The 12,150-nt window shown below is 38.4% G+C and overlaps 1 protein-coding gene across 3 annotated transcripts in view; it reads right to left on the bottom strand.

Moving 5' to 3' along the window:
- MICALL1 (MICAL like 1) overlaps positions 1-11,702 on the bottom strand; it is a 38,794-nt gene extending 27,092 nt beyond the window's left edge. Inside the window, exon 1 of one of the 3 annotated variants that reach the window (XR_005555533.1) lies at positions 8,400-10,909. Coding sequence is in view for 1 of the 3 variants with exons in the window: in XM_039333520.1 (XP_039189454.1) it covers positions 8,400-8,545 (146 nt within the window). In the remaining 2 variants the exon portion in view is untranslated. Of the gene's footprint in view, positions 1-8,399; positions 10,910-10,990 lie in introns of those variants that run through there. The other 2 variants (XM_039333521.1, XM_039333520.1) reach the window with 2 other exon arrangements.
- Positions 11,703-12,150: the final 448 nt, after the last annotated feature.

The raw sequence follows: 12,150 nt of genomic DNA, 5'->3' as shown, positions 1-12,150 counted from the left end.
GTCCAAGAGGTAAGCCGGTGGCCATGTGCATGCGCAGTTCCACTCACACAAGCGGTGCTCCAAAGGCTTCTTTTCTCTCTTGTGTGAGTGAAGCTGTTTGCGCTTGCGCAGGCCCGCCACTCACATAGCCCGGTTCCCCTTTTCCCTCCCGCCCAGCTGGGCCACTAAGCCGCAAAGGTTGGTGATCGCTGTTCTATAGATACAGATTGTCAAGGCATGTGTATATCCAAGGCCTTCGCTACTACTCTAACAAGTATTAGCCTATAGAATATTTTTGACTATTTCCTTTACTGTTGATATTAGTCAAGCCCAAAAGGCAAAAGTCTACCACTTCAATATGTTCATTTCAATCTAAGGCTGGTTATTGTATCTGTTGTCATTATTGTGACTTTTTTATATTTAATCTTATGCCCTTTTTTTCTCCATGACCCTTGACTTTCATTACTAGAACTTTCAAATAATTTGCATTTACAGTTATCAGAATAACATAATCACTATGGCACAGGTTATTGCTTTTTCTTCCTCCAATTTTAAAACCATGCTTCAAATGCAGCCCCCTTCACCATATATTCAGCCGTGAGGTTGAATACAGGAAGAAAAAGTCTTGTCTCACTCTTGCCAACCTGGGGCGAGTCTCTTTCACCATGTTCCATCCAGACTGTAGCTTCCTGACTGTGTGTAACTTTTGCTTAAGGACAATGAGATGTCCTAGGTTTCCTATTTTTTAAGGACATTCCATAGTTTGATGCGACAGACACAATCAAAGGTTTTTTTTCTACAAATAATGAAGCACATTATTTACTTTTTAAAAAATAGTCTTATTTTTTGTATAATTTATACAGCTGCCCATCTCTTAACAGTGACTCTGGACACTATACAAAGATTAAAACTAAAACAAGAAAATAAAATCTATGGCATTCAAAGTTAACAACAATGACCAGATTAAGAATATATCACCAGCAATCTTTGGCCTTCTCAATTATCAGCATCAGCAATCATGTCTTTTCTAAAATCATTTTGAATGTCTGATATCTCTCCTTCTATGTGGGGCTTTAATCTGTGTTGGATGATCCTAAGATATTGTCTGATATTTTGCATAATCTGTTAAATGTCCTTGTTTCGCCTTTGGTATATATTTCTTCTAATTTTTTGGTATATATTTCTTCTAAATTTTTGGACATTGTTTCATTCTTCAAATTTCTCGCATAGCTTGGTTATATCTTTCTGGTTTCTCTTCCGCTGCATGCTAGTCCATTATCTTTTAGTACCAGAAGCTCTTGTAAAGTACGTAATATCTTCTAAGATATCCCAGATGCTAACATCTTTACTGTACAGAATTTCAATATATTCCTTCCAACCCTATTTGATCTTTTTGGAATAAGGTACTATCTAGCCAATGGCATATTAATTTAATGTTGGAACCAGCTTCTGCGTTCAGAAATATTTTGGAAGTCCTTCCCTGCTTTTCCATGTCTCTTTTCATCCTCAATATCAATGCAATACTATTTCTGTATCTTCTAACAGCTTTCCAAAATCCTTTGTTAAGCTCTTTCATGAGATTTCTTTTCCTTAGCTTTGGCTTCTCTTCTCTTAGCAATTTCCATCATCTGTTCCAACACCCATTTTGCTTTTTTTGTTTGTTTGTTTCTTGATATTTGGCAGCCTGCTTTCTCATTCATCCTTAATAACTTCTTTGATTTCAATACATAATTTCTCTGGTACTCTATCAATAAGGTTCAGGACTTCAAAATGATTTCTGATATTTCCCTTGAAAATAGTGTGTATGTTTGTGTGTGTGTATGTATGTGTGTGTGTGTATTTGATATAATTTTGGGAAACTGTTTGGCTCTGCTTTTCTAATTAGCTTCATTTAGAACTTACACATGAATAGTTCACAACTTGTTCCATAGTCAGCCCCTGGCCGCAACTTTGCAACTGAGTTTTTCCATCTCCTTATACCAATAATATAGTCAATTTGATTTCTGGGTATTCTATCTGGTGATGTCCATGCATATAGATGTTGTTTTGGTCATCCAAAGAATATGCTAGTAATGAAAAAAATATCTGTTGTTCTGTTTCATTTCAACCTCCTAGGCTATATAGTTCAACTACATTTTTCTCTTTCCCAATCTGACTTTCTTGTCTCCAAGAAGAAGCATAGAATAAGCTGTAAATGTTACTGGGAAAGGAAATACAGGCAGCACAAACAGGGTGTATAATTACACACCTCAAATCCAAGTCACCTCCCTGAGCAGTTTGCCTGAGGAGAAGTCCAAGCACATGAGTCCAGAGCAGGATTCAGAGTCAGTGTCAAAAGGCAATCCAAAAGTCTAAGATACAATTGTAGGTCATACTGAAAAAGCAAGAGGTAGTTTTTCACAAGATGCAGTTAGGTAGTTGTTCCCAACAAGGGACTGATTTCTAGAAGTGTTCTAAAATAGAGCCTCCACCAGGTGCAAGCAATTACCAGTGGGAACACCCTTGTGTGGCAAAGAGCTGCTCAGATCTCCTCTGTCCTGCCCTTTACTCAGCCTTATATGCCTTAGGGCTAGGAGGAGATCCTAGATCAGAAATCTCACCCTCTGCTGCTTTCAGCTGCTCAGAATGCTCTGCAACCATATCAGCCCCAGGTGTGTCCCTGGTGCTTTCTAAGACACCTCCTTAGACTTCTTCCAGTTTGAGTTGGTCCTGACACATGTTCTGTTAGTTTCAATTTGAATTTGACTAGAAAACTTGTGAATTTCCTTTTTTTTCCTGCAAGTGATTAAAGCATAAACTTAGATAACTATTGCACTAAAGGATTGTCCACAAAGTTTAATTAATATTATTTAGTCACTGTATTTCTATATCTTCTTGACTACGAAAGTAGTGACATTCCTTTTTTTGTTTTTTTTTTGTATCCTGAGTTGAAAGTGTCAATTCTTAATCCATTTCAATTTGTTGATATTGCAGATGTTAATGTAAAGATAAAGGTTTCCCCTGTCCTGTCGTGTCCAACTCTAGGGGGCAGTGCTCATCTCCATTTCTTAAAGGGAGCCAGCATTGTCCAAAGACACTTTCTGTGGTCATATAGTCAGCATGACTATGCAGAGGTCATTGGAATGCTGTTACCTTTTCACCAAAGTGGTACCTATTTGTCTACTCATTTGCATGGTTTTGAACTGCTATGTGGGCAGGAATTGAGGGCAGTAATGGGAGCTCACTCCATTGTGTAGGACCTGGTTGTCCAACCTGGGCTGTGAGCTTTCCAGCTGACAAGCTCAGTGTCTTTAACCACTCGGCTACTGTGCCCCCCAACATGCAGTAGATTCATTTAATCTTTCATTGTGTTGTGTTTTCGCATTTTCCATATTCCTAATATAAATCTGTCTTCACATCTTGAGAGTGTCTTTTCTGCAGAGCAACATTAGGAACTTAGATGCCTTAATGACTTCAATGCAGCTGCATCATAGATACCATTAATATTGTACATCTAAAAATACTCAGCTCTTCCTCAATAGCATATTGAATGCTATCCAACTGGAGGGACCCCTCAACTGGTATCATATCATCCATTAATGCAACTCATTTCACACAAGTCGTCTTCCTTCTACCATTTTGAAGAGGGTAGAAGGGATGATAATCTAACCTATCAAGCCTCACTCCTACAACTGTTACAATGTTTTGGTCTTTTTATTGACAACAGGAATCCAGGCTTCTCACTGGAAACCAGTATGCTGTCTCAGTGCTTTAAAACATAAGAAGACAACCAATAACCTGATTGGTCATTGCTTCAGGGATATTTCTTTGCCACATTCTTCAAGGCCTTCAACAAAGGCAGAGCTTCTAACATATTAGAAAAGTTCTTAAAAATTCAGGAAGATATTCAGAGATGTATTTGCCTTGAAACAGCCCATGTTGAACTATGCAGCATAGTCAAAAAAAATCTTTTATGACATTTTGTATTATTTTTGTAATTTATATGTCAAGTTTTATAAAATTTGCCAAATTTCAATTCCATGGGAGTCATGGATCCCAGATTTAGGACATATTTAAGTTTAGTAAATTTGGTTCAAAATGTTTTGTCCAAAGATTTTCCCTATAATGCACTGTTCATCCAGTTAAAGGTTACAGACACAAAGCTTTTAGCAGTATATAGATTATACAAGTAGACTATATTACAAATTCATATAAATCACTTCTATTTCTATCTTCATTTTCCATGTGAGTACACAAAGTAAAATACAATTATGACTGAATATTATTATTATTATTTTATTAATAATAATAATAAAATAATAATAATAAATAAATAATAATAATAAAATTAATAATAATAATAATATAATAAAATAATGACTGAATACTCTCCCTAACCAAGAGTTGAGAACATAGAAATCACAAGTCACAGAAGGGAGATGTGATTTCCCATCAGACAGGACTTTATTATCCAAACAGTTTACCAAGAACTCTGATAAAATAAGGGAATACAGGATTTCTTTTGATCTACCAATGGAGTGATTTTTGATCATTTCTTTCCATTCTTCAATCCTCTAGCTTCCAAGTTAAGACATGCTGAAGTAGTTAAAATGATTCAACACTCCCTTCAGATGTTCCTTGGAAAGTTATTTCTTAACATGTTATGTCCTTGTAAGGCTCTAATGTGTCAAGCTGGCAACTCAGTTCACTCCCGTTAAATAAGAAGTGCTTACTTAGACCATTTGCAAGAGCAGAGATTCATAACTGAGATATTTCAGAGCAGTAACTTGTGTTTAATGGGCTCTGGGCTGAATTCATCTCTTTGGAGCAACTTGCTTCAAGGCCACATCAGGCCTTGCGCTTATTAGACAGCTGCTTCATAGGACTCAACACTATCACATTTATTTTAAAATTACTAAATGACTATCACCAAGTATCTTTATCAGACATTCATCAATGTCATACCTAATCTAGTTTGGTCTAAAAGAGCAGTGTTCCCCAACCTTTCCAAGTTGGCAGCCTGGCGTGGGAGGGGGAGGGAGGAGGGGAAGAGGGTATAGTTTTGTGTGAGGGACAGGTGCACATGCGCACAGCTTCATTTGTGTGAGCAGCTGGCATCCATGCCCACCCTCGTGTGAGGGGAGGCTATAAGCACTGGTGCCCACCGCTGGCGTGAATTGGGATTTGTGTGCACGCACCCGCTCGTGCATGCCGGCCCACATCTCACATGGCCCAGTTGCGAATAGCCATTGTCTGGTAGCAGGCTGCAGCTCACAGGTTGGGGACTCCTGTAGTAGAGAGCTAGTGTGGTCTCGTGTTTAAGGCACCAGGCTAGGAGCCATAGGACTGTGAACTGTCCTGCCATATGCATGAAAGCTGGCAGGGTGACTTTGGATCAGTAACTCTCTCTAGCTCAACTTACCTCACAGAATGGTTGTTGTGAGGAAAATAGGAGGAGGAAGAAGTATCCTATTTGTTCTCTGCCTTGAATTATTTATAAAAATAATAAAGGGGGATAAAAATAAACATTCTAGTCTAGCTTTCCCCACTCTGATGTTCTACAGCTATTGTACTTCAATAATTCAAGAATTTTAGCAACTGCAATCCCACTATATCTGGAAGGCACCAAGATGAGGAAGGTTGCTAACACAGTACTTCCATATAAATGCATAAATTTACTAAAGACATTTCTATTCTTTATTCTCATATCCAATAATTATAAACCTTATAGAGATAACTGGTGGAATAGAAATGAGATAAAGATGATGGCAACAATTGTCTGTTGATTTTTCTGCTAATAATTTATCACATTTTTCAAAGTTGTAAGAGAAGAGTGCTAAACAAGAAATTGAATTTGGTGCTATGCTTTCTAACTCTATAATTCTGTAATTGTATCATAGCATTATACTAGGGTAGGCAAACAGGAAAGGAGGATTAACAGATATGTAGAGTAGACAAATATCCCCTAAATAATTATTTGCAATATTTTTCCCCAGAGTTAAATTGGATCGGGATACTTACATAATATACTTAATCATTGGCTAAACTAAAGACTCCTATTATTTGAAAGCAGCTCAGGCTTATCCAGAACTAAAAATGAGGGGATCTTTGGATGGAGACCATCCTGCACCCACTTTCCTGCTTGTTATTCCACCGAAGCACTTATGATTAGAAAAAGCAATATATTAAACAGAGCTCTTCTGGAGGGCTTTTAACTAATTAGAATAGACCACAGGAATTGTTTATACATTATTCCAGTTTAAATGTTAAATATTGTTTATGGTTATATTTGTAATAATTGTTATACTATTGTTATTATGGAAGTTTTATTCTCTATAAACCGAGTCATACAATTGCAGTGGCTTAAAAATCTAGTAAATAAACAAATTTAACTCCATCTCCATTATATACAACACAGAAATAAATATAGGACACATACGGGATCATATTTTGCTAGCTTCGGTGGTTATTACCTAGATCAGTGTTTTTTTCAAACACATCTGTAACATCATGGACAACAAAGTAGTTTGACAAGGGCAACACAAGTTCGCAAGATAACATTCTAAAAGAGAAGCATTAATATTTGTCTGCAGGAATACAGTTGAAAAGTGTAATTCTGTTAAATAACAGGGATGGGACATACTAATTTAAACAGTATAGTTTTTAAGATAATGAACATTTATCTATTTCTTTTCTCAAAAATTCTGAATTTGCACTAACCAGAAATTCTGTAAAAAAAACAACTTCAATCATGTACTACCAACAACTTCGTAAGCGACCATGTTAAAAGGCAATGATTGTGAATGTGTTTACAATTGTAAATGATCTACAAAAGTGGGGGCGTATCCTTCAGGGGGTGGTTAATAGAGATAAGACCTCCCCTCCTCTCCTTCAGTGTGCACTTGGCTCCCTTCCTCCCCATCTTTGTCAATTTTAATCAAACATTATGACTATTTATTGTCTTAACATTTAATCCTTTATATCAATGTTTTAATGGTTGTAAGCCGCCTAGAGGCACCTTCTGACAAAATGTGTAGCATATAGTTTTAATAAATAATGTGTTTGCTGTAATAAATAAAAAATAAGATAGTATTGTTTGGCTAGATGAAATAGTTTAACTGATCTAGAATGCTAAAACTGAGTTTCTAATTCATGATTAATACCAGAACTCCAATACCTATCTCCAAACTGGAAAGCTCCTTTAGGATAACAAAATAATTAAAGTAATGGCAGACATAGAGCCATATATCCATGCAACATCAAAAAAGACTAAAAAGCATCAAGCAGTGCTGGGTGGAAATTTTCATTTGAGAAAGCTTCTGAAAGTACAACCATAAAGTAAGATTTCATATTTTTCCAATCAAAAAGAAGAGGTTCTCCTACTCTTCTCTTATATATTATTTCGCTTTGTCAGTTAGAATCTTACAGCAGAAAGTACAAAAACGTATTTCATAGAGCTTCAAACAGTATTCCCTGATTATGGTCTAATTGATAATAGCTTTAGAAAGTCACTTTCTAAAGTGTACATATTCTACACTTGTTTTTTCTAGTGATAAAGATTGGCTATTTTGACACAGGCCAGGTTGTCAACCAGCTTGAACTAAAAGAGTCTGTGATGCTAAAAATATCATTCTATTGTAGGATGAGATTTCAATTTCTTGCACAAGCCATCTCAGAGATGAGGAACAAGGAGATTTAGACTTTCAGCTTAATCTGATAAGTATAAAACTCAGCTTCATAAATTTTTTGTCATGAATGTGGACACATCCTTTTCATTACTGTAGACAGGCAAAATTACAATTATTAAAACATGAACTTTGGTTAGCCTTTGATTTGTAGCAGAAAGAAAAAGCTTATTAAGGGGTCAATCAAATTTTCAGCCAAAAAAATCAGGAACCAGTTTTATACACTATTTTATACACAATTTATACACTATTCACAACTGAATAGTCACCCTATTTCATGAAATTTCTGAATTAGAGGGAGTAGATCCCATTTCAGAGACATTTGAATGGCCCAGCTCTTTTGACACAACGAGTTTCCAGTTGCATTGCACTACTGATTGCAGAGTTGGAAACAGTCCTTGTTTGGGATCAGTTGCTATGGAGTAAAAGGGTGCCAGTTGGTGCTTTGCTATGAGGGGTATGAACAGCTGGGTGGGGGTCTCTCCAAGGCTCTAAGTACTACTTTAGGAGGACTTCATGTCCGTCTCTTGGAGAGGGCGCCTCTGTCCAGCAAGATTTTTTAGCCAGTAGCCCATCTTTTCCCTCTTCAAAATTCCCAGGAGGAAGGCGCTGGTTCCCCTACACGGGAGCTGGAGAGGAACTCCTCCTCGAGCGGCTGGTGGTCGAGCCGAGCTCGAGGTTGCTGGGCCTAGTCCCGCACGTCCTGTATGCGGAGAGTAAGGGGTGGGGAACGAGAGGCGGTCGCCCGGTACTCACAGCAAATCAGGCCGGTTCCTATGGAGGATGGCGCAAAAGGCCAGGCCATCCCGGAAGGAGCTGCTGAGGTCTCGGATCTCCACGCCCGGGTAGCCCTCGCATTGGCGGCGGCACCAGGCCTGCAAGGCGCTGCGGGGGCCCGACATCGGAGAGAAGGAAATGAAGAGGGAGCCTCTGCCCGGGAAAGCGGCATGGACGGAGCGGAGAGCTGCCCGGACTGGCCGCGCCTCCCGGGCGAGCCAACGGAAGGCGGCGCGGCCGAGCCTTCGAGCTAGTGCGGCTCCCGGCCCGGTGCCTGGGCGGGGAGGCTGAGCACCGCCGTTCCCCGCTCGGGTTCTCTGGCGGTTCCCCGCTCCCCTCCTACCCCCGGGGGGCGCCTCCTTCCTCTCCCGCCCAGCAACACCGTCGGACTCTGCTCAGACCTGTCCCTTCTCCGCCCATGATCATCCCCGCGCAGCGCGTTCCTCTTAGTCATCCGCCATCCCGGAGACGGGAGAAGGCGGCTGGGCGCGAACGGACGCCCGGGAAGAGTTACCCTGCGGTCGCCTCGCAATTCTGGGGAAGTCGCTAGTTCGGGACGTCCGTTCACGGTCACTCAATAGAGCCTTCCATGTTCAGAAACCGTAAGGAAACTAGCACGACCACCTTGACATCCGGCTCTGACCTTTGTGGAAGTAGGGTACTGTGCCAAAGGACATTTGATTTAATCCACCGTTAGGGTTTGACTGGAAATGGAGATCCCGAGCATTCAAGCTAGAACGATTCACAATTAGATCAGGCCACATCAGACCAAATTTGGTCCAGGTTATCCCTCCATTGTGCATAATTTAGTGGGAACCACATACTTAATGTTACGAAATTTGAAATCTATACGTTGACTCACACCCTCATCAAGATGCTCTTCCCTACATGCACACACCATCAAGTCTTCATACAATTAGATTAATCTGAGATACATACCGTATATATCTTAAATTCTTTTTTTCCCTTGCAGATACAAGAGAAAACTATTCAGGGGCTCTGGGTAAAGATCTAGTAATTTGAAATACTGAATTTTTTGAATTTGAGGTTTTGCTTGAGCCCAAAATTGTTTGCTAAGCAAGACAGTTGTTAAGTAAATTTTGCCCCATTTTATGACCTTTCTTCCACAGTTGTTAAGTGAATCACTGCAGATGTTAGTAACATAGTTGTTAAATGAATCTGGCTTCCCCATTAACTTTGGTTGTCAGAATGTAGCAGAGGGTGAGCACATGATCCCAGGACACTGCAACCATCATAAATATTTGCCAGTTGCCAAATGTCTTAATTTTGATCATTTAATCATGGGGATGCTGCAATGATTGTAAGTGTGAAAACTGGTCATAAATTATTTTTTTCAGTGCCATTGTAACTTCAAACAGTAACTAAATGAATGATTGTAAGTCAAGGACTAACTATTTACTGTTAGTAACTATGCTATCCATAGGAAAATATAGGAATAATTGGACATGTTATCCAGAATTAATAGAGGGTGTGGATGAATGTGTACATGCTTACACACACATGTTTTCATGCTGTTTTAAGAGGTTGAATTATCTGCAATGAAATTAGAAAGAAATGAAATGGCTCTGTAGGAAACAGTGGAACAGACTCAATCCTATTCACAATGCAGCCAGTTGTATTTCCACATCAGCAGTGTCACCAAAGAGCTGTGATTTATTTCTGGCATTAATAGTATACACCTTTTTATTTGTTTGCTTTAAGAATTAATGCTTCTTTCCTATTGTAAGGATCATCTATTTCCATGCTGTTCCCCTCAGTAGCACAAGCAAAAAGAACTTTTTGAATTTATTTTGTTTTTCCTGTTTTGCCTTTCTCCTCAGAACCGTTTGAGGATGCATGGAAAACATCAGGTTTGGGGGGAATTTTATTGCACTATACTTCTCCCTTATTTGGAGTGAAACTGAGGGCAGTTTATTCTGCAGCAGAAGCCAGTCGGGAAAACTTGGGAATTTTCACTGCTAATTCTTAGCATTTCAAGTCAGAAGATGTCAAGTCTAATAATGCTATAAATATGCTATAAATAGTGCTCAGATAGCAGGCACTTCCTTTCTTTCACCATTTTCATTTTTTAAATCATATTTCAAATACAGAATCCCCAAGTAGAAATGCCCAGCTTTTGAGGATTTAGGAATATTCAAATTTATACTACTATTTATAAATTCAAATTGCAGAATTGTTTCCAAAGCTTTCTTTACCCTAAATCTAGGATACATAATATGTGCCTCCCCTAATGTTTTGCCCTGTCATATAATATAAACATATGATTACTTATGTGTCTTCTAAGGCATTTAATTAAAATATAGCTTTTCTCTGCCCTTGCCCACCTTTTATTTATTTATATCTTATATTCCTTAACTAACCATCTTCCTCAGAGAGAGGCTCATTTTGGAATGCGTAGCTTTGTAAACTCTTTTAATATCAAATAATACACAGACACCCCCCAAAATTGCCCTTCCAACAGATGCCCCTATTATTTATTCTATAGGTTGTTCTTCAGGAAGTCTCCAAGAGAGACTGGCATACTAAATATTATATTTCAACATACATACCAGAGCAGATATGAAGTTCAACAATAGCAAATTCCTCAGACAAAGAAATTAAATTTCATTGAAGAGAATATCAATAAAAGAATTCAGCAATCACTGGAGAAGTAGTATTCATTCAGGCAGATCCGTCAGGTTATCCCATTTCAGAGCTACATTATGCAAAGCACAAAAAACATTCTGCAGAACTCAGAAGAGAACTGGTAGGCAAAAAAAAAATATCCATGAGATAAGAAAAGGATACATAACTAAATTTTGTTTACATCAATGCCATTCTCTCTAGCTATCCCTTCTCTTTTTCTTTCCAAACCATCTTAGCTTTTATCACATCCATCCAGATTTGTACAAAACCTCTTATTCTTTAAATATCTCACTGTTTTTTCAGGATCTTCCCAATATCATAAAACAACAGTGTTCTCATTCTTACCATTCCTATATGCAAATGTGTGTGTGTACATGTATTCAAGATGGCAAACATTTTTCATATACAATAACCCTGTGAGGTTGGCTTGAGAGACAATCCCTGGCTCAAAGTCACCCAGATGGTTTTCATGGATAAAATGGGAGAGAACTCACACTCTCCTTGTTCCTAGTTTTCTGGATTCTTATTCAATCTCTTATATATGTCTACACTTTTGTATTGTTCATACATGATTACATCCAGTTTGCATTAATTTAGTATTCATCCATTCTTGACTTCCTGTGTCAATCACTGAGGAAATAGCATTTAAACAGTACTGAAGAATAGCTATGTACAACTCAGGAGTTGCTAACAGGACAGAGGATGCTGCAAGTTTTGTGGAAAAGATTGGGCACAAAGTTCTAAATCAGTTTCGGGGTGTTGTTTGTTGCCTTTGTTTTATATTTAGCTGAAAAACATCTTATCTGTAACCGGATAGAGGGAGAAGAGGGAGAAGAAAGAAAACAACAGGATGACAACCCAGCCTGTAAGAGATAATAGACAGATCTGGGGGAAGGAAGAAGGAAAAGCTTGTATTTGAAAATTGTGTGGGCAAGCAGGCAGGTTATTAATAAGCATTGCTTTGTAGTAACCCCATGTTTCAATAATTACTCTATTATAAAAGCTTTCCTCCTGTATAAACTTTAAAAAGGTACTGTATATGGATGATAAGGATGAGAGTATCTCAGGATCAGCTTGAAAAGAA

The sequence above is a fragment of the Crotalus tigris genome, unplaced genomic scaffold (genome assembly GCF_016545835.1).
Source record: "Crotalus tigris isolate CLP2741 ecotype Arizona unplaced genomic scaffold, ASM1654583v1 scf7180000024506.7606697, whole genome shotgun sequence".
Lineage (NCBI taxonomy): Eukaryota > Metazoa > Chordata > Lepidosauria > Squamata > Viperidae > Crotalus > Crotalus tigris.
Note: the sequence above shows the minus strand (reverse complement) of the source record. Positions and strands in the feature narration are given on the sequence as shown.